The 26,765-nt window shown below is 33.7% G+C and overlaps 1 protein-coding gene across 6 annotated transcripts in view; it reads right to left on the reverse strand.

Moving 5' to 3' along the window:
• Nucleotides 1–26,765, reverse strand: part of MIPOL1 (mirror-image polydactyly 1) — a 266,078-nt gene that overhangs the window by 38,045 nt on the left and 201,268 nt on the right. For all 6 annotated transcript variants that reach the window (XM_045504304.2, XM_010967039.3, XM_045504303.2 and 3 more), the window contains one exon: nt 12,054–12,284. In XM_045504304.2, the coding sequence (XP_045360260.1) occupies nt 12,054–12,284 (231 nt within the window). The remainder of the gene's footprint in view (nt 1–12,053; nt 12,285–26,765) is intronic.

Genomic DNA, 26,765 nt, shown 5'->3' on the forward strand with positions numbered 1-26,765 from the left:
TTTAATGCAATGTTTCAAAAAAATCTAAATTAACACAAAAACTCCATGATAAACAAAATATCAAAATTTAAATAGAGGATCAGTACCTAGTCTAATACTGATAAAATCTCAAGGCAAAACTAGGGAGATTTTTTAAAGGATGAATTTTGATAAAAGGTTGGATGGTTTAGGTCTATCTTCTATCATTTACATAAGCACAGAATATTTGAGGAAGAAAAATTTCTAAAGTAAATTTTAATAATAAATCCCTAAATATTGTTCAAAGGCACTTGACATCTTAAATCCCCATATCTAAGTCCTCTCTGATTTTTAAGCTCTAAACTCTTTGGTATATGCTAAGTAAGTTTTCCCAAACTAGACTGACAAAATAGCTTCTTTTAACTCATATGGCTGATGGATGGTCTTTGATTGAGTTAACTACACTGTGGGTTACAAAATGGTGATTTTCTAATTCTATCATCCTATCTGTATCTGTTAACTGCCATTCTTCTCTACAAAAGGGCTTCTTCCTTTCAATCCTCCATCTTTTTTTCTTTTTAGTATCTTTATAGACCCTAAATGTAACAATTAAGCATTCTGTAATCAAATACAGTTCTTTTTTCTTGCATACATTATCCCAGACTGGTCTGTGGGAAGTTTTTCAAGCTGTTCCCATGTCCTTTCTACATGACTCCATTAGTCTTTGAGTACTTGCTTTCTGGCACAAAATGATAATCAGACTCACTGTACTTGCCATGCTCCAGACCTAGGAATTTTGGTACCCTTTAATACGAAATGTGTTCAGAAAGTAAAATCTGGGTGTTAGGTGCGTCCATAGATTCTAACACCTTTTAAAAAAATACAGCTAAGGAAAAACATACATTTTTAAAACATAAGTCTGTATTAATAGTTTAAATTCAAATTAAATATTACAGTTTCTTTTTCCTAATGCCATCTAACAGTGAAAAATTTTGGCTCCTAATATTTATTTGCATATTTGCTCAATCCAATAATATATATATAAAAGTTTCAAAATTTTAATAACAACTAAATTAAACAACTAAAATGGACATACTGAGCAGAGTTTAAGATTAGTTTGCATTTCTTTTTGTCCTTAGAATACATGTCACTAATGATGTATATAGTCAGTCTGGTAATCAAAAGATACTTGCATTAATTATTTTCACTCTATAAGTCTCATCAATCTGATATAGTTAGGTACATTTATTTCTAATTGTATTCACTTCCAGCATTTGCTTTTTTATTTTTATTTGATTTTAATTTCTGAATATTTAAAAATGTACATATGGTTCAAAAGTCAAAATATACAAAAAGGCATAATTAGAAAAGCTGCATTTCCATCATATGCCTGCATCTCTTTCCCATCCACCTTCAAAGGTAATGATTTGTATTAGTTTCTAGTTTATCCTTCCTATTTCTTTTATTCTTATTTCTCATGTCAGAGGTGACACATTATAAGTACTTGCTCTTTTTTCAGTTACTAATATGAGTAATATGTCCTGGATTTTTTTTTTTTTTAGTTAGAAATATGTTAATCAATATCAGTTTATAGACATCTTCCTTAAGGTTTTTTTTTTTTATGGTTGCACTGTATTACATCATGTGAATATGTGCCACAGTTTATTCAACTACTGTCCTATCTGGGTTGTTCCTGCTTGCTATTAAAAGTAATACTGTAATTCTTACACTGTTTCATATTTAGGAGGTATATATTCAGGAGAGATTCCTAAAAGTAATTTTCCTTAGTCAAAGGAAATGTAAACGTAATTTTGTTAGATATCATCAAAATCTCCTCCATAGTTTTCTGTTGTTTGTTTGTTTTTACCACTTTGCATTCTCACCAGTAATGGATGAGACTGCAAAGAATCCTTTTTACTTCTGGTTTCCAAGATCCATGTGAAGAATCTCTTTTTCCAAAGTTACACGGTATTTACATTATGTCTCTGAGGCAAAAATAGTACTTTTCTAGCTCACTGTTTCTGGTTCCAAAAAAGTGATTATAACTTTTTATCTAAAATGCATATTATAAGTAAAAGATATTCTTCAGCCAATGGCTTGCATTTACAGAGTGCATTACATTTTTCAAAGTACTTTCATTTGATCCTCACAGCCATGTCTTGAAGTAGACAGGGCAAGTATATCAGCTCCATCTTCAGATGAGGAAACTGAGAGGAAATACGGTTTAATGACTTTTACATACCCAGATAATGAGTCAAGGGTCTGTTAGTTCACTGGTATTTCTATTAGATACTAAGTTGTTTCCTTTTAACTTTCAATTCTAGCATTTAAATTTATTATATGTTAGTGTTCTTAGATTAAAATATTAGGAATACAGACTTATTATATTTCCTTCACATACAGTAGAAATATGAAAGTTATGTAAGTTCACATTTTAAGCTTATTTTGGAAAATAAAGCTTAATTTGTTTGGATTTAGCTCAAGAATTTTAAACTATAAAGTGCTAACCAAGTCTAAAAAAATTTATTCTGGAAAAATACACCATACTTTAAACTAAAGTAAGATTCAGTTATGTAAGCATAAGTAACAAGTTGAATATAACGAATTATCTTTCAATATAGATGCAATTATGAATTTATAAAATCATAGAAAATCAAATGCAAAGTACCAAAAATGTAATTTCAAGACTGCATTAAAGTTCAAAGGCTTCCTTGGTATTAAACAACATTTCTCTGCATTCTCTAAAAAAAAGTAAGGGGAAAAGTTCTATTCCAAGTATAAAATTTTAACTAGATTGATTCATCCCTGAGAATGGCAACATATGTTTATCCTACCAAGTGGGCTTCAAGAAAATATTAAAGGATGACATTAACAAATGTTATAAATTAAGAGTTCTCAAACAGAAGCAGTGAAATCAACAAGTGTAAATATAAACCCTGATTTTGGTCTCTTTTTCATAATGTAAACTGTTTTCCACAAAACACAATCTGTATGTTTGTCATTTATTTTTGAAGATAAATGCCATTTATTTTTGAAGTTGCAAAATAACAAAAAGACTTTAGACCCACATATAAAAGGTACTCTTTTTATCCTTTTCTGAGACATTGACCTGTATATTCACTTAAAAATGAACACCACATCTTTACGTTATAAATCTTTGTTTTGATCTATTAGTATTCACCAAAGTGCCATTTTATAAAACCTCACACTGAATAGACAAGGCTGGAGGTGACCATCTGCAGCTTTAGAGCCTGCATTTGAATTGATGAAAAGAGCTTTGTGTTTTCATTGCCAAGTTTGATTCTTCCAGTCATTAGGCATTCCCCTCAGATCGCATCAATGAAGCCGTACTCTCTTACACCCATGTGTTAAATTCTCTTCTCCTCATGGTTTCCTTTGCCAGCTCTACTCAAGAATGACTATTGGGCCTTAGCCACATTCTTCTCACAGCTGTGTTAAAAAGAGCATCAGAAAGTCTTCTTAAAACCCATATGTGTATCTGCTCAGTTCTCTGTCTTAGGGTCACCTCACATTGTAGTGTGATTATACAGAGATTCATTCTTGTTCTTGAACTGTGCTACTCCCATCATTCTGGGAAAGATTAGACCCTCCAGTTGGTAGCAGAGAACTTCTTGGAAGACTGATGCAAAACGCACATTGTTCAGAAGGCAGATTAGTTTAAATTAAGGAAGAAGATGTTTCAAGATTTTAAATATATTTATATGTCATTTTTACCACTATGTAGCTTGTCAAATGGTAACATAAAAAGAAACAACATATGCTTTCATTATGCTTTTAGGATCCTGTTGTAAGTGGCAAAGGAAAAAGTCAAATGATGATGATATTCCAAGAACTATTAGTTTGAATGGTATAAATGCCAAAACAATTAAAAAAATTAGTAAGTTTAGTAAGTTCCAAAATGCTCTTTATTATGTCATTTTTGGAGTTTTATTATCCACTTTTAGTTAGTCTTTCTAGAGAAACACCTGACGAAGCAATCTACAGTAGTACAGCAATTTTTTCCTTTACACTTAGGTTAAGAGCTGAAGGAAAAAACTGTTTGTTGAGTTGCTCAGGACTATATAACAATATAAGAAAGAAGATGGATTTCAGCTGCTTCTGTAAGGTATATTGTTACAGAATGGTTTTTTTTAATCTTTAAATGTAAATGATCAAGGACGAAGTTTACATGTGGACAGTGTTTATGATTTCATAATCTGACAAAGTTACCTTGAAATAAGCAAAAGATTCTTTCATTCTCTATTTATAAAGGGTCAAACGGGCACATGGGAAAAGTCTTTTACTGGGGGTACAATTAAACATGGAAAAATGGGGAGAAATAATCACACATGAAATCTTAGAATCCATGTAAAATTTGTATTTCTACTTGCTCTTGGGTTCAATTTAGTTTTTTTAAATTGTATTTTGGGAATAAAACCTACACTTGGTAAAGAGATGTACATCAGATTAGATGAGTATACTGACAATTTATTAAAAGAAAACTAGACCCTGATTTATATAAATATGTAGACATTTTCTATATCAACAGATAGATATAGTGTATCCACCTGTCTGCGTGGTTAATAGAGAAACCAAAGGAGGAAGTTCTGAGTGAGCTATCAAGTATAATGAGGCTGAGCAACATCCAAGCAGGAATGATGAAAACTTCTAAAAATCTAATTTCTACAACAGCTTCCTTTTTTCCTTTACTACAAAAGAAGTAGTTTAATGTATACTAGTGGACAGTGCTATTAAGTTTACTTTTCTAGGACATTCAAATCAATTTATATATCTTAATTTTATCAATTCTAAAACTATCCTCAGGTAAGATGGATGACTTCTCCTATCTTCACAGAAGTACCCTGGAGTCAAAGGCTAATCAGTTAAGAAGGTTTTAAACTGGAGCTAAGCATAGAATCAAGGAAAAGGCTATTGGTTAGATCACATGACCACTCTAAGGAACTTACATTTCATAGTTATGTGTGAAAATCACATTTGAAACGTCTCTGTGGTATAAGAACTCTTGTATTTTTTTCAGCCTGTCAAGTTGTAGTCAAAGTGTACTTGATCATCATTAAGGGGGTTCTGTAATTTCCCTAAAATTGCAATTAATGAAAAACAATAAAAATTCCCACATTTGGTCTTAAACCACAATAGTACGAATCTCTCTCATTTTACCCTTTTCTTTTTCTCTCGTTCATCTCCATCATGATAATCTGAAACATGTTTTGTCTATCTCACTAGGCTGAAATGTGTACTAGCCCAACTCTAGATCACCTATTGGAAGACAGACTGAAACGAAGAAGCAGATCAAATGTAAGAAGCTGTGTTGTAATTTAACCTTTTAGTCCCTACTTTCATGCTCTTTATGATTCATTCCATAAAGTTAACCATAAAAGGGAACTTATCAGGGACAGGGCAGATGCTAAAGTTTAGAGAATCCCTTTTCTTCTTTAGCCTGGATCCTTCACTTTCCACCTCATTGGAATTTCTCTATTTTAATAATCCTACATTAATCCTTCCCTGGTAGAAAGGAATGAGCTAGACAATTAAAACTACGTTTCTTTTTCATGTCAAAATTCCTTGAAGATCAAGGTAAAAGCCTCGATTCCTTAGTTTTTATAAAGAAATGAACATAATTATATCATCTATAAGACATGGTAGGTATCTCTGTATATAATAAAAGTAGCTCTAAGGAAATCTACTTTATGTACTCAATGGATAAGAAAGGTGATCCAATGCACAAATATATAATGAAATTAAAATTTTTTATAAAAATACATACTTGTTTGATAGAGTACTATATGACTTGTATTTTGTAAGTTAAGTATGTATTTAATTTAAAACATGCATTATGTTAAAAAAAAACCCCAGAATATTAAATTCTTAAAAAGCAAATGTGTTCAAAAATAAAAATTAAGTATATTAGATTCTGTACATCTTACAATTGTTTAGGAGGCATCTGAGTTCATTTTCTATATATAAATAACAATAAAGCTATATCTGATTAGATCCAGATTTAGAAGGTGCCCTCCAAAGCTGACCGGGGTGTTCAGTTGTACGTAAACTATCACAAATAAATTAACTACTTGACTTTTTATTTGCTAAGGTATGTATCATATTTCATAGAGCTTTTAAAACTCAAACACAAAAAAGATTTTGAAGAATAATTTCCAGAAAAGTTAAAAATCCTCTCATTTATTTATTTTTTCTCTCATTTATAAATAATACTAATAAATCCAAGTCAACTTTCAACATTATATTAAATATTGATTTAAACCTTGTGCTGAATTGAAAAGCTATGAAATGCATTCCCTGATTCAATCAACACATATTTACAAAGTGTTCAGACCTGCCTGGTATTGCCTTGCAACTTACAGTCCAACCACAAATTTATAGGAAAAATATCAAGATAAAGTTGGTAAGAAGTAGAATAATTTTAATAAAATGATAATGCAATTATAAAAAATACAGTGCTTCTTTTCATGTTAAACTGTGTAGGACTATTTTAGCACATTTATTATGGTTAAAATCATATTCTGGTACCATTAACAAAACTAAAAAGTTTAGTAAACTCTTTTGATGAAAATCGTAGACTTTTTTTTTAAATAAGACTAGCAAGCTTTTTTTTTTTTTTAAGTCAAGAAACTGTAGAAATGCTCTGTTCCCCTTCCCAGCACCCAGAGACATCTATTCTGTTTTATAATTCAACCTGCAAACAGATTAAGCAGCTGAGATTGTGGAAAGTATGTTTGCTCTACACTAAGAACCCTTGTGTGACACTATGGCTACTCCCCTGATACCTCGAAGTGAACTACAGACAGTTCTTACTCATCAGCAGGGAAACCAGGCTGAGAATTCACAATTTCTTTGTAACCACAACTTCTTCATAGAAATCAATATTTGGCCAAGAAGCAGGAAAGACTTTTTATTAGTTTTACATGTTCTTCTTTTTTTCCCCCTGTCAATACCTCTCAAAAGACACAGGATGCCCTAGATTTCAAAAGGAAATGTTTTATACTGATCTGTGAAATTTTAATTATGCAATTAGAAATTTTTACTTTAAGTAACTGATGTTTTTAAAGTATGGAAAGAAAGAAAATTCTAAATAGTTAATATATTTTTATTCTTGAAAATGTGATTAAGTTTACATTTTTCCTACATCTCTTTGTCTAATCTATTAATTATATAGTAACAGTTTATGAGGGAATTTGAATCATATCAGTGTAAATCTGACCCACAGTAAAGATGATAAGTGATAAAATTTCATTGTAAAAAGATCTTTGTGAGATCTTCTAACCATATAAGCCTGGTTGTAAATACTTTTATTTTGAGTGAAAATGTGTAGTGTAGGCATGTTAAACATAGTAAAATACGTCTTAAAAATCCTTTGGGAAGCTTTTGTTCTAGGCCACAAGATGCCTATCTGTAGACGGAAAGACAGATGGAAAAATACAGCATAAAGAACCAGAATTTGAAATTCATGTGATAATACAAACATCATTTAATGGACTGGTGTGTCAGTTTTTCCTTTAATAAATGAGAATTATGGATGGTCCTTGGCAAAACTGTTAAGAAGTCTTTTTACAAAGTTCTGTACTCTTAACTTGCTCTTCAGCCTCCACATAACTCGCTGAAACCAAGTGCATCCAGGATGAGCAAAAGAATAAATTTAATAGCTAAATTACCATGTGCTCTTCTTCCACAAACATACACCATTTTTACAGAGACATACATAAGGATAGTAATGCTTAACCCAAAAAAATGGATTTCCATTGGTAAAATTCTAGGCTTTACAATACCTAGGCCAAGAAACTATTTTGGGGTGATGAGGTCTGACATTCATTACATTTTATCCACTAAGTGACTATCTGTCTATGAATACTGGCTAGCTTATGAATAGTGATTCTGTACAACTTTCTAAGTACACTCCAATAGGTTCAAAAGTTCAATAAAAAAATTTTGACTATGAAAGAAAACAAAATATAAATAAAAAATTCTACAATTACTGGAAATATTATATGGTCTCTCTCTACTATTACAGAAGATTTCAGGTCTTTTAAATGTAATTAGACTTGATGCAAGTTGATGGTTAGAACAAGGGTTAAAAGCCAATCACTAGGAAGCACTAGGAAATCCCAGCTCAGAGGAGAGTGGAAGGGTGGTGATGCAAGTGAGGGAGACTGGCAGCAACAGTCATAAAGGCCATGCTTTTCTATGAAACTGGTAAGCTCTGGGTACTGGGTTGGTATAAAGAAAATTTTTATCTAGGGCCTAAAGCAGATCAGAGCACATCTGAAATTTCCCTGTGTATCCATGACCTGAACTGCCTTTACTTTATCCTGTCATTCTATCAAACTATTAAATTGTTCACATTCACATGTTCATAAGCATTTATGGAGTCCCTACTTTATAACAGGCATCCGTCCAAGTATTTGGAGGCAATGGGGATTCAAAGATGAATAGAACACTGTCTATGTCTTAGAAAAGCTCAATGATGATGATGATGATTTTGCAGGGAGTAGAGTAGACAGGAAACATGCATAGAACACCTATAACACCCAGCTGATTAAGTCCATAAAGGTATGGACTAAGTGGTAGAAAGCATTAAAGGATGAAAAAATAAAGATGCATCATAGGGGTAACATTTAGACTGGAATTTAAGGAGCAATAAAAATCTGACCAGGTACTAAAAGGGAGGAATATGTTCTAAGAAGAAGAAACAGAATGTGCAGATATATTGTGCTAGGAGTCACAGGAGAAAATGATGCTAGAAAAACAGGAGGTGGCCAGTGATAGGTCTCATATGTCAGGCTAAGTTGTTTAAACTTTAACTCATAGAGGATGAAGGGCCCCTGACAGATTTTAAATAGGGAAATAATTTAACCTGATTATGTTTTAGCAAAATTAAACTCTGGTGGCAGTGAGGAAGATACACTTGACAGAGCTAGAGGCAGGTAAACTAGTTTTATGAATATTTCAACTGTCTAGAGGAATGATTATTTCAATAGTCATGAGGAATGGTGAGGGCTTGAATGAATGCAATTAACAAGTGAGGAGGTGGAGGGAATCAGGAGATACTTAGGCAGCAGACAAACCAGGGACTGATGGCAAAGTGAATGTGAATGATAAGAAAGTGAGGGAACAAGGGCAGTGCTGAAACTGCTGAAGACTACTAACGGGGACAGAAAATACAGGAGAATGGGGGCAGCTTCTTTTCAGGGGAGAAATTTCTAACAAAAAACCCATGACAACACACAGAAGAGTGTGATTTGCCTTTCTAGGAAGATGTAAAAGACTTTGTAGAGAAAAGGTAATTGAACTAGTCTTGCTAGTTTGATGAATATGATGATACTAATAATCTATGGAATGCTTATAATAAAGTAATTGGCACTGAACTAGGCACTTTTACATATTATCCAGTTTATTCTTCACATCAACTCTGCCTATGAAGCCAGTATTACTGTCCAACTTCTTTAACTGAAAAACTTTTGCTTCCTGGGGTAAGTAATTTGCCCCAAATCTCACAGCTAATAAATAGGAAGGCAGGGATTCAAACACAGGTCTGTCTGACTTGACTACAAAGCTTGCCTCTATCTTCTATGCTGCAATGAACCTCACAGGATGAATAAGCTTCTTTCTCATAGGGGAAAAGGGCAAAAAGCTCCAAGCAGAGAGACCACATATACAAAAGCATTTAGTTTTGAAAAAGTAGTGCCCTTCTGAAAAATGAAATAGTGCAGTATGAGTGAAATTACAAGAGAAGGAGGGACTATGCAACATGCACTGTTCTAAAAGCATTACATGTATTATCTCATCTAATTCTTATAACGTTGTACGGTAGGAGTATTACTGTCCACGTATTGCCGTCCACATCAGCACAGTGTGTTATAATAAAATGTTCAAGTTCACATACCTATACATTCTCAATTCAGAGCCTTGGCTTTTAATTGCCATGCTGTATTGCTGAAGGTATATAAGCGCTTTTACTTATTTTTTTTAACTATGATCATGTATTAGTTTTATAATAAAATATAATTAGGAATGGGTCATTGAACTTAATACTTAGGAAATTACTGGTAATCTTAAAAAGAACAATTTTAGTATAAGTGCACTGAGTAGCAGGGGAGTAAATGAAAATTGAAAAATTAGAGACAGTGAATACAGATCAGAAATTTAAGAAATTTGGTTATGAAGGGAAAAGGGGAAATGTGTAACTTTTTAGTTTAAATTTTAATTATTGCCTGATATAGTTACAACGGACCTTCAAAAATAATAGTTAATAATAGTAATTTCCAATTACATGGAGAATATTAATACCATCTAACAAAGTCTTATAAGTCTTACTGGTTTCCTGGAAGGTTATTGTCTTATATCCAATAAAATAGGCTGATGCCCACATTAACTACAATGAACGTATAGTGCACACTTGAGGGCAATTAAAAATTAAACATAGTATATTGAATATGAAAGGAAAGCATGACAATATTTCATCTAGGTCTTATTGCTAGAAATCAGAAAAAAGATTTAACATTTAAATTAAACACAACTCTTGTAAATGATGTAACTGTTGCACTTAAAATCTGTCAACTTCAACTCATTTCCATTAAAAAGTTTTCATTTGTCTATTTTTAAATATAAGAATAAAGACAATATAGTGAGTTTTTCAAAAGGTTAAACTTATTCAATTTAAAGCACTATCTGAGAAGACGTTATTTCTAATTGTTGGGGTAGAAAGCTATTTCTTTTACATAATAATAGTTGATGAGATCTAAAAAATAAAAGTTGACTACATTTCCAAAGATTTTTTAGAAATCTAATTGGTCTCTGGGAAACAGTGTTTTAGGGAATTTCAGTTATGCATAGAAATAAAGGATTAAATATAAAGAAAATTTTGAAATTTTTAACTATTGGTAGATTTTTAGCAAATAGAGTTAAATCAGATCTTGACTGACAAAAGGAAATGAGATCTATCTATATGTATCTATCTTGGTGATCTTAGAATGTTAGCGTACATTGTGAATAATTGGATACAGTCCTGACTGAATATAACTTAATCTATAAACCTGTAAGAATATAATACCATAAATCATTAAGTTTCAAGGTACTGACACTGATAGTAAAGATTACTATGGATAATTCTTAATCTGTCTTAAAACAGTATTGACTATAAATTTTCCTGACCTTGGGCTATTCAAAATATAATTTCAGGGATGTTGGGGAAATGTTTGAGATGGCTTATTTTCAGGTAAAAAGTAGTTAGAAGTAAGAAACCTTGAAGTTAGCACTACTTCTTCATACTGTAAAACTGAAAAAAAAAAACATTAAGGAATAAGGTATGTTTTAGAAATTGATGGTGATTAGGTGTAGGAATGATGTAATGCTGTTAACAATAACATGAAGAAGGGCTCAGTTAAAATGACAAATTCTATTACATTAAAGCTGTCTTAGAAAATTCTGCTATGGTGTTCAAATCCCACAAATTAACAAGTGACTTCTTTGTCTGATAAGTTATTTGTTAACATTTTGCTAGCTATCATTAAGGACTGACTCATTATGTACCTTTATTTAAATTTTAATAAAAATGCAAAGATCATTGAAAATAAACAAGTATAATCATGCACTTTGAAAAGCTGTATTGAATACTTCAGAAGAACAGCACAAGAAAATTAATTTCACTGTACTGGATTCTATGTGCCTAGAGTTCTCAGGATGCAAGGTCAGTGATGATCTCAACTCAAACAGGATTATTGTGAAGCTAAATGAGTAAAGCTGGTAACTTGACTGCCTCTTCCCCTTGCTAATAACTTTATCTATTATCTATGAAATGATTTTAATCATACGGCCTCCATGAGCTCATGAAGATCAATTATTAAATAAAAGTGGTTTGCCCTACATAGTAACCATGATTCCCAAATAAATGACTTTTTGACCCCAATATGGATATGATAAGCAATCAAAAAAGTTCTTTTGGCTCAATCTACTTTCGTCTTAAACTATTAATAGCATGAACAATAAATAATATATTATTCAGTTGCCAAAAGAAAGTGCTTGTGATTTATGCTTTTGAAATGAAGTAAGACCATTTTACTTACTTCTGAACTTTGTCATTGGCCGCTCGGGAAGCCTCTACGGCGTGCTGAAGCTCTAATTCCATGTTTGCTCGATCTGTCAGAGCCTGCTGCAGTTGGGTAGCTAGTTCGTCATTTTGTTGTTGGGTGATGGAAACAATGTTCTCTCTATTTTTTAAAGCTTCTTCATACGTACTAAGGGTATGGTTAAACTGATCCTTCAGATTTTCTTCTTGGGATAAAGATTTGTGGAGACTGAGAAAATATAAAAACAAATAATTTAAACCTCAATATGTAGGCTAACTGACCAATAAAATCCTTAATGAAAATCTCCAGTTAGAAATATCCATTTCTAAAAAATCAATAAAGACATACTTAGATGGGTAAATGAAAATCATTTTTATATCACAATATTATACTTCGTAATTGTCCGTATCTCTGCTTCTAGGCTGAAAGCTACCCAGACAAATGATTATCTTTGCTACCAAAGCATACAAAAAGATGCTGCAAGATGTTAATTTAATTATATCAGTGTAAATATTACATTCAATTTTCTTTAAAAGGAATAGCAAAGAACTGGAAAATAAGGCATCTCTAGGTAAATAAAAGAATATAATAAGCTGACTGCAAAGAAGTGAGAAGTAAGAGAGTAAGCATCAGTTTAGCAGATCCTGGGTCTTTTCCACTGAACACTTAATAAGAATGAATGAGGTTTGTACAAATACTGATTAGCCTTATACACAGCATTTTCTACTTGTCACAGTTGAGATATAAATGAAGTTAAAGTCACTAGTCAGACTGCACAGAAATAATGTGTATGCAGATATATTTTCTTTTTGTTAATGAATCTGATGCCAAATACATACACTCATTAAGTCATACAGAGAAACAGCATATAAATTAATACTAAATGAATGCAGAAGAAAATGCAGACAAATAGAATCCTAAAATGCTAAAGGTCAAATCTTTGATATGTCATTACACCTACCACCTGAGGTTATTTTGAAATGGCACCAAGGACCTCACTCAATTAAATAAAGACATTTTGAAAATATAAATATTTAATAAGGGAAATTTAAAATCCACACAGGAGATGTTCTTTTTTTTATTAAATAAAATCATTTCAGTATATGCATACAAAGGAAATGTCGATGGGAGACTTGAAGTAAAACAATCTAACTATATAACACAGACTGATAATGTTGAAAGAAAGTAATATAATTCTTAAAGCTCCAAAAAGCTAGTCAGGGAACTTTAGCTCTGGCTGAATATCTCTTCTGATACTTCATTTAAAACTGTCCAAACTAATTACAGATTTCTTCTTTTTGCATAAGTAACCTATAAGCCTCTCCAGGGTGCTCACTTTGGAGAAGGTGTCACACAGAAATAAGGGGGCCCTGAGATGGGGACAGTTAGCATCCCAAAAGAAATCATTTCAGGATTCAAATTAGTCCCTAAGAAGTAAGAATGCTGCTAAACTGTGGTCAGCTGATTACTAAACATGAAATAAGAATCACCCGGTGTATAGTGCCAGGTTTGCAGAGTGCAAAAAAAGTATCTTACTTCATGGTTTTCACCTTGTTACGTATCTAACCCTTATTTCAGTCTTCTCGTTTCTTTCTACCAATCCGTACGCTTAAAGACACCTGTCTCTTGCTCATTTTCCTATTTTTTCCATGTTCCCTCATATTTTCTGCATTCTTCCAAGTTCCAATTTCTTTCAGTCCACTCTCTTTGTCTATTTGAAAGATCCAAGAAAGAAAGAAACTAAAAACAAACAAAACAACCTTTAAAAAGTCTATGTTCTTCACCTTTGAATGTCAATTACATTTTAAATTACATAAAATGCACAAATCTAAAGTATTCAGCGTGACAAAATGTAAAGAACAAAATACAGAAGAAATGCAAAAGACGACTCCAGTCCCCCTAGTTGATTCCCTCTCCAAAGGTAAACACTAATCCAACCTCTATCAAGATAAATATTGCCTGTTTTTGAACTTTTTGTCTGACTTGTTTTGCTTAACATAAGGTTTATGAGACTCATCCTGTTGTTGCATGGAGCTCTTTTTTTTTCAATTGCTATGAAGTATTTCATTCTATAAATATATGGCAACTAATTAAACCATTCCGTTGTTGCTGCTATGAGTAATTCTTCTAAGTGTCTTTTGATGGACCTAAGTACTCATTTCTTATTTTTTTTTGTTCAGTTTTGGAGTTCCCCCCTAAGCTTTATTGAGATATAATTGACATAAGCACTCGTTTCTGGAGCAGAATTTCTCCATAGGGTATATGTATGTTCAGATTTAGTAGATACTGCAAACAGTTTCCCAAAGTGGTCGTATCAATTGACATTCCCATCAGCAATGGAGTTCCAGTTGCTCTACGTGCACCCTCAGAGTGGCACTGCCAATTCAGTGGGGGTGCAGTGATACTTCTTTCTCTTTATGTTGTCTTTTGATGACTGTAAGTTCTTAATTTTAAAGAAGTCCAATTCATCATTGTTTCATTAATGGCAGTGCTTTTTTGTGTCTTGTTTAAAAAATCTTTGCCTACCCTATTCCTATATATTTTAATCTTACATATACACTCGTCATTTAAATAACTAACAATAGGCCAGCTTAATTTGAGAATTCTGCATTTGTCTATGATGTCTAAAACATCGTCCAGTATACTACAACCAATTAAATATTACGAATCAATGACTCAGTTTAAAAAATTGCACCATTATTAAGACCAATGTTATACGAATTTAATTTCCTAATCATTCATTATTTACTAGTCCTCTATCATTTAATCATGTTTTTGGGCAAATTTATACTACCTGATTTTAATTTTTCTCTCAGATGGACTGTAACTGAGACCCTTTATTCTCAAGCTTGAAAAGCTATTCATCATTCAAAATGCCTTTGGAACCTTTAAATTCCCACCAAGACTTTCTCAAACGGAAACAGCAGCTGGAGAGATCTTTTAAAAAGATAAATTAATGTCACTTAAAATCCCGCAATAGCACCCCATTACACCCAGAATAAATCTAAAATAATAACATATTACATAACTTAACTTACTAAACCTCACAACAACTTATGAAGGAAGTCCTATTAATATTACTTTTTTACTAATGAAGAAACTGAAACAAAGAGAGATAAGTAATCTAATTAATCTCACACCCCTAGCAGAGACAGAATCTGAACCCACACCATAGTCTTTTTCCTAGGCTGGAACATTCCCCTACTTGCCATGGGCTACAAAGCCCTCTGTCATCTGGCCTCTCTATCTACCACCTTCTAGCAGACATTCCATTTCTCAGGTACATCAAGCTTTTCCTGCTTGAATCATTTGTTTGGAATGCCTTTCCCTCCACGCTTCTACATGACCAACTCCTACTCATCCACTAGGGCTCAGCATAAATACTGCTTTCTCAGAGAAACCTTTTATGACTCGTCCATCTAAATTTTGACGTTCCCTCTTTGCTATCCTGTCTCAGAGAACCTCCTCTTTTCCTTCTTAGAACTTATATAATGGTTCGTAGTTTTCCTCAGTTTCATCTTGTGATTTGCTTCCCAATTCCAACATATTAAATTACATAGGGCAATTTTATTTTATGGCCAGAATGCATTCCTTAAGAACTTTAATAAATCAAATGTTTAGAAATCTATAACCACTGAAGCACATTTTTGTTTTAGTGCTGTTTTCTCCCTCAGAATGCTCTTTACTAAACCGACAAGAGAGCCACATTGTTTAGCTTTCTCCAGTCATATCACATTTAACCTCTTCCCAAAGTTATTAATTTTCAGATGCATTTTCAGCATGGCAGCAGCATTACAGTTTAATGACACTTAAGTTACATTGTATGGGGAAGTATTTTAAGTTATAGTAAGAATAAATAATAAACAGCAGAAAAAAACACTAAATCAGTCTTAGAGGTTAAATCATTCTCAGAAATAGTGTAGCTCACACAGTATTGACATAGGATGGTAACTATCTCTATCATGAAGATAATGAGGTACTATCATAAACAATTCAATTCACTTCTCCAGTTTTGTAATTATGTAATTCGTAATGAAATAATTTTTCTAATTTAGTATGGAAAGTCAGATGTTTAAAATGTTTTTACTCAGTAATCTTTCATATTATAATTCGAATCCACATCAAAGGACACTATGCCTTATCTCCTATGCTGCTTATTACCACATTGAGTCCAACAGCAGGCCTACCTAGGCATTATACCAGTAAGTAGCATGTAATAGATTCCTCTCTGTAGTGGTTTCTGTCTTCATTTCAACATCTCCTGATCTATTTCCTCATGTCTGTGGTCCTAATTGTTTTCCTGATCCCTGACTCTCTGTGCTGCCTCAGCTTAAAATACCTTGGAATTTTCAGGTTTATGACCCACATTTCTGTTTTGCTTGTCGATATTTATGTTCCTCTCAGCTTGTCTGCTTATCTGCTTGTTCAACTCTCTCGCAATTGTAATGTCACACTCAAATTCATGTTAGTCTTGCAACTAGTACTTTTCCATTTATACCAAGTTTTGATGCTACTTTTCCTGGATTCTTGTCTCCATGATCAACTATTTCTTAAGTCTTCCATGAGGTTACCATCCAACAATATGTACTTACTATTCTGCTCATGCTTCATTTATTTACAGTAATTCCTCAGTCAATTGTGTTTTATATATATGTGTTTTGCTTTAACTGAATATTTTTGAATTAAAAATTTAGAGGTGAGGTGTTACAGTAAAGACCAATAGTTCTCCACTGGGAGTAATTTTGCCCCTCAGGGGATGTTTTGCAATGTCTGGAGACAGTTTTCACTGTTACAACGGGAGGAGGGATGCTATTAGCATGTAGTGGGTAGAGGCCAGAGATGTTGCTAAACATTTTACATAGCAGAGGACAGGCCCCCACAACCAAGAATTATCCAGCCTATTCTGTCAAGAATGCCAAACCTGGTGTAAATGAAAAGATGCCAGATCTGGGCTCTGAAGTAGATTCAAATTTCAGTCCTGTTGTTCACTGTATCTGACCTCGGGAAAAATACTTTACCCCTTTGAGTATTACTTTCTTCAAATCTAAAACACTGAGAAAAACCTCACTGAGTTCCTATGAGAACAAAATGAGGTGATCTATCTATGTGGACATATCTAGCATAATACTTGGCAAAAACCAGGCATTTGTACATGCGTAATTTTTTAAAGAAATAGTTTATTTCTAATTAATTTTGTGTAAGACTTATACAATACGTAGACATTTTATAAATACTTGGATGAAAAACAATTGCTTGTTGCTACAGATTTTTCATGAACTGGGAGAAGTAAAGTAGTTTTCCTAACCTTTATTATTTACTGATAACATTATTAAATCATTCTAAAAAAAGAGGCAGGTTTGGCTTGTTTTACTGAATTAAAATAAGTAAAGACAAAACAAGTATGGAAAGCAGAAGTATGTGTTATGTTGTCCTAAGTACACATTTTCTGAAAGGACAGTGTCTGTTTTTACTTCCTGGTTTATTGCATCAATTAATTTGATCTGAGTTTCTGACTTAATGTGATTGCCTTTTCTCTGAAGAACTTTTAACATTTTTTGCAAGGCAGGTGTATTGGTGTCAAATTTCCTCAGTTTTTGTCTACCCAAGAAAGTTTTTATTTCTCCTTCACTTTTGGAGGATAATTTCACTGGATACGGAATTCTAGGCTAATGTCCAAAGTTTTATTTAGTCTGGCATTCAAAGTGCTCCAGAAATCTGTCCTACTATTCTTTCCAGAATTCTTGCTATCTACTCTATCAAAAATTTTTTATTCCAGCCAAATGGAAATATAAACTGTTCTTTACAAATACCCTCAGACTTTTCACTCTGGATTATTGCTCACACTGTTGCCTCCACTCATTACCCTTCAAGATCCAGATGAATTGCCACAACCGTCATGAAGTCACACCCCCATATCCTGCCCAAGGAGACACTTTCCTCTAAGCTCCCAGGCCATGTCCCTTATATTCATCACTTTCTACTACACCTTATAGCTAATGAATACTTGTTTTATCTTCTCTAATGCTATTGAAGGAAGGGACCATGTTTTACTCTTCTTTGTTTCCTTCTAGGGCCTAACACAGTGGCTTTTTTATAAGAGAGAGACAAAAAATACTTATTGAACATTGTTGCTTAAATGCTCCGTTTTAACAACTGGGCTCTAGTATCACAGAAAAGTCACATCAATTTTATTTCCCTTCCTTTTCTCCTTATACTTGTGCACAGCCCCACCCCATATTCTCCACTGCGTTCTATCACCCGCACTCCATTCCATTCCATTCCATTTTTGAGGAATATTTTAAAACCAACCCTTTTATTTTGAGACCATTGCAAATTCACATGCAGTTGTCAGAAATAATACAGAAAGATCCTTGGTACCCTTTACCACTTTCCCCCAATAGTAACATTTTGTAAAATTATAGTATAATAGCACCATCAATATACTGACATTGATACAGTCAAGAAACAAAACAGTTACATCACCACAAAGATTCCTCATGTTTCCCTACTTCCTTACCACCTCCTTAGACCCTAACAACCACTGATCTGTTTCCCATCTCTATAATGATAATTCAAGAGTGTTATATAAATGGAAAAGTTTGGGGATTGTCTTTTTTTCACTCAGCATAATTCTCTGGCGACTCATCTAGGCTGTAACACATATCACTAAGGCGGTAATATGCTTTTCTAAGGAATTGGTTTGCAATTTCTAAGTTGTTATTTTTATGTATGTAGGGCTGTTCATAGTAATCCCTTATTGTTTTTGTCTCTGTAAAATCTATAGTGATAGCCTTTCTGTTCATTCCTGATATTGGTACTGTCTTCTCTCTGCTCTTATTTGCTTCTTTCTGTTCTTATTTTAAATATTTTCTTCCTCCTGTTTGCTTTGCATTTATTTTTCTGTTCTCTTTCTAGAGTCTTGAAGTAGGACCTTAGACTGTTGATTTGATACATTTCCAATTTTCTGAATGTATGCATTTAGTGCTATAAATTTCCCTCTCAGCACTGCTTTTGCTGTGTTCCACAAATTTTGCTATGCTGTACTTCCATTTTCATCCACTTCCATATATATTTTTAAATTTCCTGTGAGAATACTTTGACTAAAGAATTATTTAGCAATGTATTGTTTAGTTCACAAGTATTTGGAGATTTGTCACATCTTTTACCACATAAGGTAACACTTAAAGGTTCTAGTGATTTAATGTGATTATCTTTTTGGGGGGGGGTCATTTTTGGCCTATTACAAGTAATAAAATTGATAAATCTCAAGCCAGGCTAACCAAGAAAAAAGAAAGAGAGAAGATACAAATTATTAGGATCAGAAATGTAAGAGATGTTATCATTGCTGACCCCAGGGACACTAAAAGGATAATGAAGTAATGTTACAAAGAACTCTATGTCCACACAGTTAATAACTTAGATAAAATGGACCAAATTCCTTGCAAGATACAAACTACCAAAACTCATACAAGGAGAGATAGATAATCTGAAAAACCCTTTATTTATTAAAGAAATTGAATCAATAATCAATAGCATCCCCCCAAAAGAAAGTATGAACTCAGGTGAGTCATCAAACATTTAAGGAAGAAATGATAACAATTTTCTATAATCTCTGCCAGAAAATGTAAAGAGAGGAAACACTTCTTAACTTAATCCATGAGGTCAGTATTACCCTAATACGAAAACCAGATAAAGACATAACAAAAAAGGAAAACTTACGGAATAGTAACTCTCATGAAGATAGATGAAAAATCCCAAACAAATTACTAGCAAATCAAACTCAACAAAGCAGACAAAGAACTATGCACTATGACCAAGCAGGATTTATTTTATGTATACAACATTCAAAAATCAACTAATGTAATCCATCACAAAACAATTTAAAGAAGAAAAATCATTTGAACATATCAATAAATGCAGAAGCACTGGCAAAATCTAATGTCCATTGATGATTAAAAACTCTCAGCGAACTAGAAAGACAGAAGAAATTTCTCAGCTTGATATAGAACATCTACAAAAAACCTACAGTTAACATTATACATAATGGTGAGAAATTAGATGCCTTCTCCTAAAGATTAGGACCAAGGCAAGGATGTTTCCTCTCACCACTCCTGTTCAACAGAGCATTGGAAGGCCTAGTTAATGCAGTAAGACAAGAAAATGAAATAAAAGGTATACCAATTAAGAAGGAAGAATAAAACTATCTTTTTTCACAGATAACATGATTGTATATGTAGAAAATCTCAAAGACTCATTAAAAATAAAACAACAAGACTCCTGGAACTAATAAGTGATTATAACATGGTTGCAAGGTCAATATAAAGTCAACTGCCTTTCTGTGTAGTAGCAGTGAACAATTTCAATTAAAAATTAAAATATAATACCACTTATCTTACCACACTCCAAAATGACATATTTAGATATAAATCTAACAAAATATGTACAGGATCTACACAAGGAAAACTCTGATGAAGGAGATACCACTTATACCTATTGGAATGGTTAAACCCAGAAAAGTAGTAACATGAAATTCTAATGAGGATGTGGAGCAACAGGAACTCTCGTTGATTTTGGTGGTGGGAATGCAAAATGGAACAACTACTCTTTAAGACAGTCTGGCAGTTTCTTATAAAGCTAAACATAATCTTACCATATGATACAATGGTGGTGCTCCTGTTTACCCAATAGTAATAAAAACCTATGACTACACAAAAACCTGCACATGAATGTTTACAGCAGTTTTATTCAAAATTTCCCCAAACTGGAAGCAATCAAGATATCTTTCAGTAGGTTAATATATAAACAAACTGTGGTATATCCATATAATGGAATATTATTTAGTAATAAAAAATGAGCTAGCAAATCATGAAAATACATGGAGGAATCTAAAATGCATATTACTTAGTGAAAGAAGCCAGTCTGGAAGGCTATATACTGTATAATTCCAACTAAATAAAGTTGTGGAAAAGGCAAAACTACAGAGAAAGTAAAAAGATCAATAGTTGGTCAAGAGTTCAGGGGGAGGCAGAGAGGGATAAAAAGGCAAAGCACATGGCTTTTTTAAGTGTTGTGAAACAATTCTGTATAACACTGTAACACTGGATACAAGATGTTCTGTATTTTTGAAAACCCACAGAACTGCACAACACAAGAGTGAATCCTAACCTCAACTATGGACTTTAGGTAATACTAATATATTAATATGGTTTTATTAATTATAACAAATGTGCCACACCAATTCAAGATATTAATAATGTGGGAGGAGGTATATGAGAACTCTGCACATCTCAATTTTATTGTAAATCTAAACTGTTCTAACAAACAAAATCTATTAAATCCCACTCCTGTAACACACATACAGAGAGGTAATGAAAACTGGCTAACCACATGTTCAGTAGGAATGGAAAGTGACATGAGATAGAAAGAAACAAGGGCAAGATTGGCCAGCAATGGCATAATGTCCAAATCAGACCTGAATCCAGCCATGTCTACTATAGTTTGTTTGTAAGTGATAAATTGAAGCACCTCCATAGGGTAAGCCCTACCTGTGATCAGATATGGCATTTATGTAAGCTGCTAGATAATAAGCTGTTAGAAATGGTATAGAAGAAATCCTGGCACAATGTAGAAGGTTGGACTCAGTCACCTTTAGATATAAGTGATCTCACAATGCTGAGGCCTAGTTAAATGCCAAATATCACAGTTTGTCATCTTAATTCTACTGAGATGGGTACTCAGTCTAAGAACCGTCACAAAGGAAGAGTGTCACCTGAATGAGGGTAAGTTCTAGATAAAAAGATTTTTGAAGAGCTGGGCACACACCCTCACTAGCCAGTTTCTTAGCAAATGGCTGAGTAGTTTGCTCAACTAGTGGAAACTATACTTCATACCATCTGTGTGAATAAATGATTATACTACAAATGTTAAAATAGCAAATAACCAACTGTTCCTACATAGGGTAAATAATTTTCAATTTTATTGAGGACCTAAGTGACTTCCTTAGGAAAAGTAAATTAAATCCTATTAAATAGAGAGTTTTATTTCACATTATATACACAGCTTAGGATAAGCAAAAATGGTGATCTCACCTATGAGATCTAAATAGATTCATTTCATAAGACAATCACAACCCTCACAGTGCTGGATACAGAGCTGAACAGTTACTTGATTAACCGAACAGGGTTTTGTCAGTTCACGCGTATTGGAAGCACGTGCTCTGCTTTACTTGGAATTGGGTGGCTGCACTGTGACACATCAGGCCCTGCTGCCCTCACTCATGTAAATGAATGACTACTGTGTGCTGGGCACTCTGCTAGAGCTAGAGCTAGAAAACACACATTTCAAGCTACTATAAATGCTATAAAGGAAAGGATGTGACGTTTGAGTTGAAATTTAGAGACAGAGTAGGTATTAATTAGAAGAGAGGTGAAGAGGAATTTTAGGTGCAGGGAAGAGCATGTCCCAAGGCTTTACAATAAGAGAAAGGGTGGCTCATGAGCTCAATGAAGTCCAGTTACAACTAGTGTCAGTACCAGTGAACAAGTGGTTGGCATTAGCTCACGTAGGGCCTTCTTGGAACATGAGGAGGATTTTGGTCTTTGTCTGAAGGCAAACGAGAAGCTGCTGAAGGATTTTAAAGAGAGGGGAACAAGAATTGTTCTGGTCTGGCTAGGAGGTGTTTGTGTCCTACATTATAGGACAAACAGCCTCCAACCGCCAAGACTCACTTTCTTCCTTCTCTGAGTGGGATAGTCCTGGAATTTCAAGAGAACATGGAACTACACTGAGGCTCAAATCTAGGAAATACAATAAAGTTCTAGAACTCACCTTTTATTCATTTACTTGGGCCAGATATACTACTTACGAAGATTTTTTTGTTTTGTTTTTCTAGCAGGGATTTGGACTCATTAGGTTCTAAAGATATGCCAGTCTGGTCTAAAAGATGGGGTTTCTCTTGGAACTAGTTTGGGATCATCTTACTTAGAATTAAATTGTCTGAGCTCACTGTCTTTACCTCAACTTCAATTCAAGGCTCTGCCATCTGCTCTGTCCAAAACTGCTCCAATGATCTTGTTGCTCAGTATAAAAAACACCTTTTAATCTTTATGTTATTTGACCTACTGGAAGCCCATTCTTTCTGGAAATGCTTTCTTTCCACGCTTTCCATGAAAATACACTTCTGGTTTTCTGCTTCATCGAAAGTATTTCTTGATGCTTCTCAATCTTATCTGGGAGCTTCTTTTCCTTTATCTAACCCTTAACTGTTGATGTCTTCTCTTCTCATTCTAGCCACTCTCTCTCGATTTCAACTCACTCTCATGACTTAAGTCAGTCACATCAGTAATGACTTTTAACTCTGAGGTCTTTCTCTCCAGCTCAGATTTCTATCCTGAGCACCAGATCTACACTACCACCTAGGAGACATCTCTGCTTGACCATCTTGCAAATATTTACAACTTAGTATGTCTAAAACTAAACTCCTAATCTCATTTTATACCCCTCTACAAATCAGCCCTTTCTTTCCCTCCTTTCTCACTGGGCACCACTCTTAACTTAGTGTTCAAGCTCAAAGCCTATTCATCATCCTTGACATCCATTTCTCAACACACAATCTTATCAATCCTTTTGATTTAAACTTAAATCTCCCTTGCATCTTTCTAGTATTTCTTTCCAGCCCTATTACCATTATCTTAATATAGAGTGCCTGCTATTACTTCCTTAAGTAGGTTACTGCATAGTCCTCACTTGTTCCTTGCCTCGAGTGAGTTTTCTAAAGCACACATATGAATATATGACTACTTGGATTAAAACACTTCCATGACTCCTCGTTGCTCTGAGGATAAAGTCCACATTCTTTAAGCATCATTTACAAAGCTCCTCATGCCTCTCTTTCCAGCTCATTTCTCATTATTCACCTATTTACCTCTATACTCCAGTCAAGGTGAACAACTTTCCTATCTCCTAGAACACTGACCTTATCCTCTTTTACTTAACTAGCTCCTCCTCATCCTGTAGATCTCAGTTTCGCCAAGAAATCTGACCTGCTGTCCAGATGAGGTGATCCTCTCATGTGTTTCTATAGTACTCTGACCTTTCAACTGGATAGATGAAAAGCAATTTTTTTTCAACAACTGATCTCTAGTGCCCAGAAAAGGATTTAATAAATGTCTGTGGAACTGATTAGTTAATTATTGATTCCACAGGACTGCTTCATGTGTGGTTCTTAAATTTTTTATGTTTTAATGGTTGACTAGGATCTTTGTGACTGGTATGTGCACTGCAGAATATAAGCTACAGATATGTAGTACTGGCCTGTAGTTCACTGATGTGAATTTCAGGTTGACTGCTTTATGAATAGTAAGAGTAATAAAAAGCCTAAGATTTAAAAAGGAAATGAAAGAAAGAAAGTAAGCAGAAATAACTTTGATGAATTAGTCCCTTCTGGAGGGGGATTTTAAACAGACTCTCATTACTGTGTCACCATTGTGGATTTCGGCAGTTTTCCTGGAGTACTAGAAACAAGTGCTACTGGACGACCCCCTGGTGGCGGAGTGAACATTAGCCTGTAGTAAAATAATCCTTGAAAGGAGTCATTCAGTCAATAAATATTTATTGAGCAACTATACATACACAGTGCCAAGTACATATGAAATGTTCGGGGATCCAGCAGTAATCAAAGCAGATGAAAATGTCTGATCTTACAGAGGTTTAGCTCACTACATTATCTTTAGTGACTGGAAGAACTGCTTAATATTTGTGAATTGATTAATTAATGTTTCTTAAGACGTGCTTAGAACCTGAGTCATCCTGTGCTTCCTTACTGTTTGATGGTCTTCCATTCTAGATGCAGGATTGCATGGCAGACCCACAGATAAGGAAGGAGAGCTGTGACAGAATTCCCCGAGGGGTAACCTCTACATCTCTCCTATTTTCCTTTATTTCTCTGATTTTTAAATCATTTTTACCATACTTGGGTGTAATCACCAACAGACGTTAGCTTGTGAAATTAAAAGCAGGTCTCTGTACAGGGAATAGAGTTGTAAGAAATTACCTTTTATCCTGATTTTGTTGATGATTTTGGCTATATTAATTATGGACAAATAATATTCACACAAACCAGAATGATTCCTTAATTTTAGCAAATTATATATGCACTTTATACACTTTATTTAAAAGGAAATGAATTTTTATTACATTTTTTTAGCAGTTTCTCTGTATAATATGTGAAAATCGAAGACTTGAATAAAATCAGCCCAAGCTTCTATCAGACTGCTTTATCTACGTGCTTTAGGGATTATAAAGATAAAAGTAAGGTTATTGTTTCTTTGAGAGCTAAAGAACTCAGTAAAGCATTCGTTCAGGTTTCTTCAAAAGGGAATACCTGTTTTATCAGCAGTCAGATAACACTAAAACATGCCTTGTATCACGTTTATAGGCATCAGAATTCTTTCAAAAAAATGTAGCTAACAATCAGGATGAATGTCATTTACTTTTGTTTTGGTCTCCAGGAAATATTGTTTACTTTGCTTTAAAATTTATGTGAGTCATTTTGGTTATATGCCTTTTTTAATTAGCTTGAAGGAAGCAATCACTGGGGAGAAAGCGGAAATCAATTCTGATCCGATATTGATAGCTACTGTGCTGTAAACTGTGTGTCCTTTCTAATTAAATGTAAACATGTTCAGTTCTAAAGTCCAGCAGCAATGACAACAGTCACTAGGAAAGATTGCTTAAGTACTGCTCAACTGATCTGCCTGGCCTTTATTTCTTTCATAGTTGTGCTTGTGCAATCATTGCTGGGGTGAATGCTGGTTGTAACTGACTTTTTTTAGGTCATCTTCAGAGAGAATATTTGACAAGAATGTAAAGCGCTCTGTAATACCTAAAGTTACTTATTAACTATGTCCTTCTGATAGCTAATCAATGGCACTGCATGGAGTCAAATTTGTTGCACTAAACTGCCCCCCTGCCCAAAGCCAAGTCTTGGTAAATATTTAATGGCAGTAGAGGTGTTTTGCTAGTTATCAAACTGATAACGTTAAAGGACTCTTAAAAGCAACTTTATCTTGCCTTCCTCTCCATAAATAATTTGCTCAGCAATATAGTGTGTAGGTGTAAAAGCATCTGGATTTCATTTGATTGAGGATCTTGCTCAGAAAAAGACCAAATGAGAATTAATATGAAAAAAAATGTTCATTTTAATCACTACTCTGTGATTTAAATGTAAGAGAAAAAAACAAACCAACACCAGACAAACTTCTTTCCTTGGTAAAACGACAACTCAAAACATTAAAAAAAAAAAAACACACCTCAAAACCAGCCTCTTTCATTTTACTAAACACTACACCAGACTTCTTCAAAACCCACTATACAGCTGCTGTCATAAGGAAATGTTATAAAGTTTCCGTTGTTATACAGTTGCCACATGCTTTATAAAAATCAGAAGACACAGGGATTTTTACTTTCTATTCAACACAGTACAGGTTGGGTTTTACATCTTTGTCTTTTTAATGACTGAATTTTAGGCGCATTTGTTTTATTTACTCTCACTCCTGGCTGGGCAGGAAAAAAATAAATTTTAAAGAAAGTTAACACATTTCTTTTGTATTCTGGCACGCATATCAGTCCAACAATTTAACACTAAATTTACTGATGAATACTGACTTCTGAAGTATGCATTTTAATAGCCTAACTGTAAAAAGTTAAAAA

This window comes from Camelus bactrianus, chromosome 6 (genome assembly GCF_048773025.1).
Source record: "Camelus bactrianus isolate YW-2024 breed Bactrian camel chromosome 6, ASM4877302v1, whole genome shotgun sequence".
NCBI lineage: Eukaryota > Metazoa > Chordata > Mammalia > Artiodactyla > Camelidae > Camelus > Camelus bactrianus.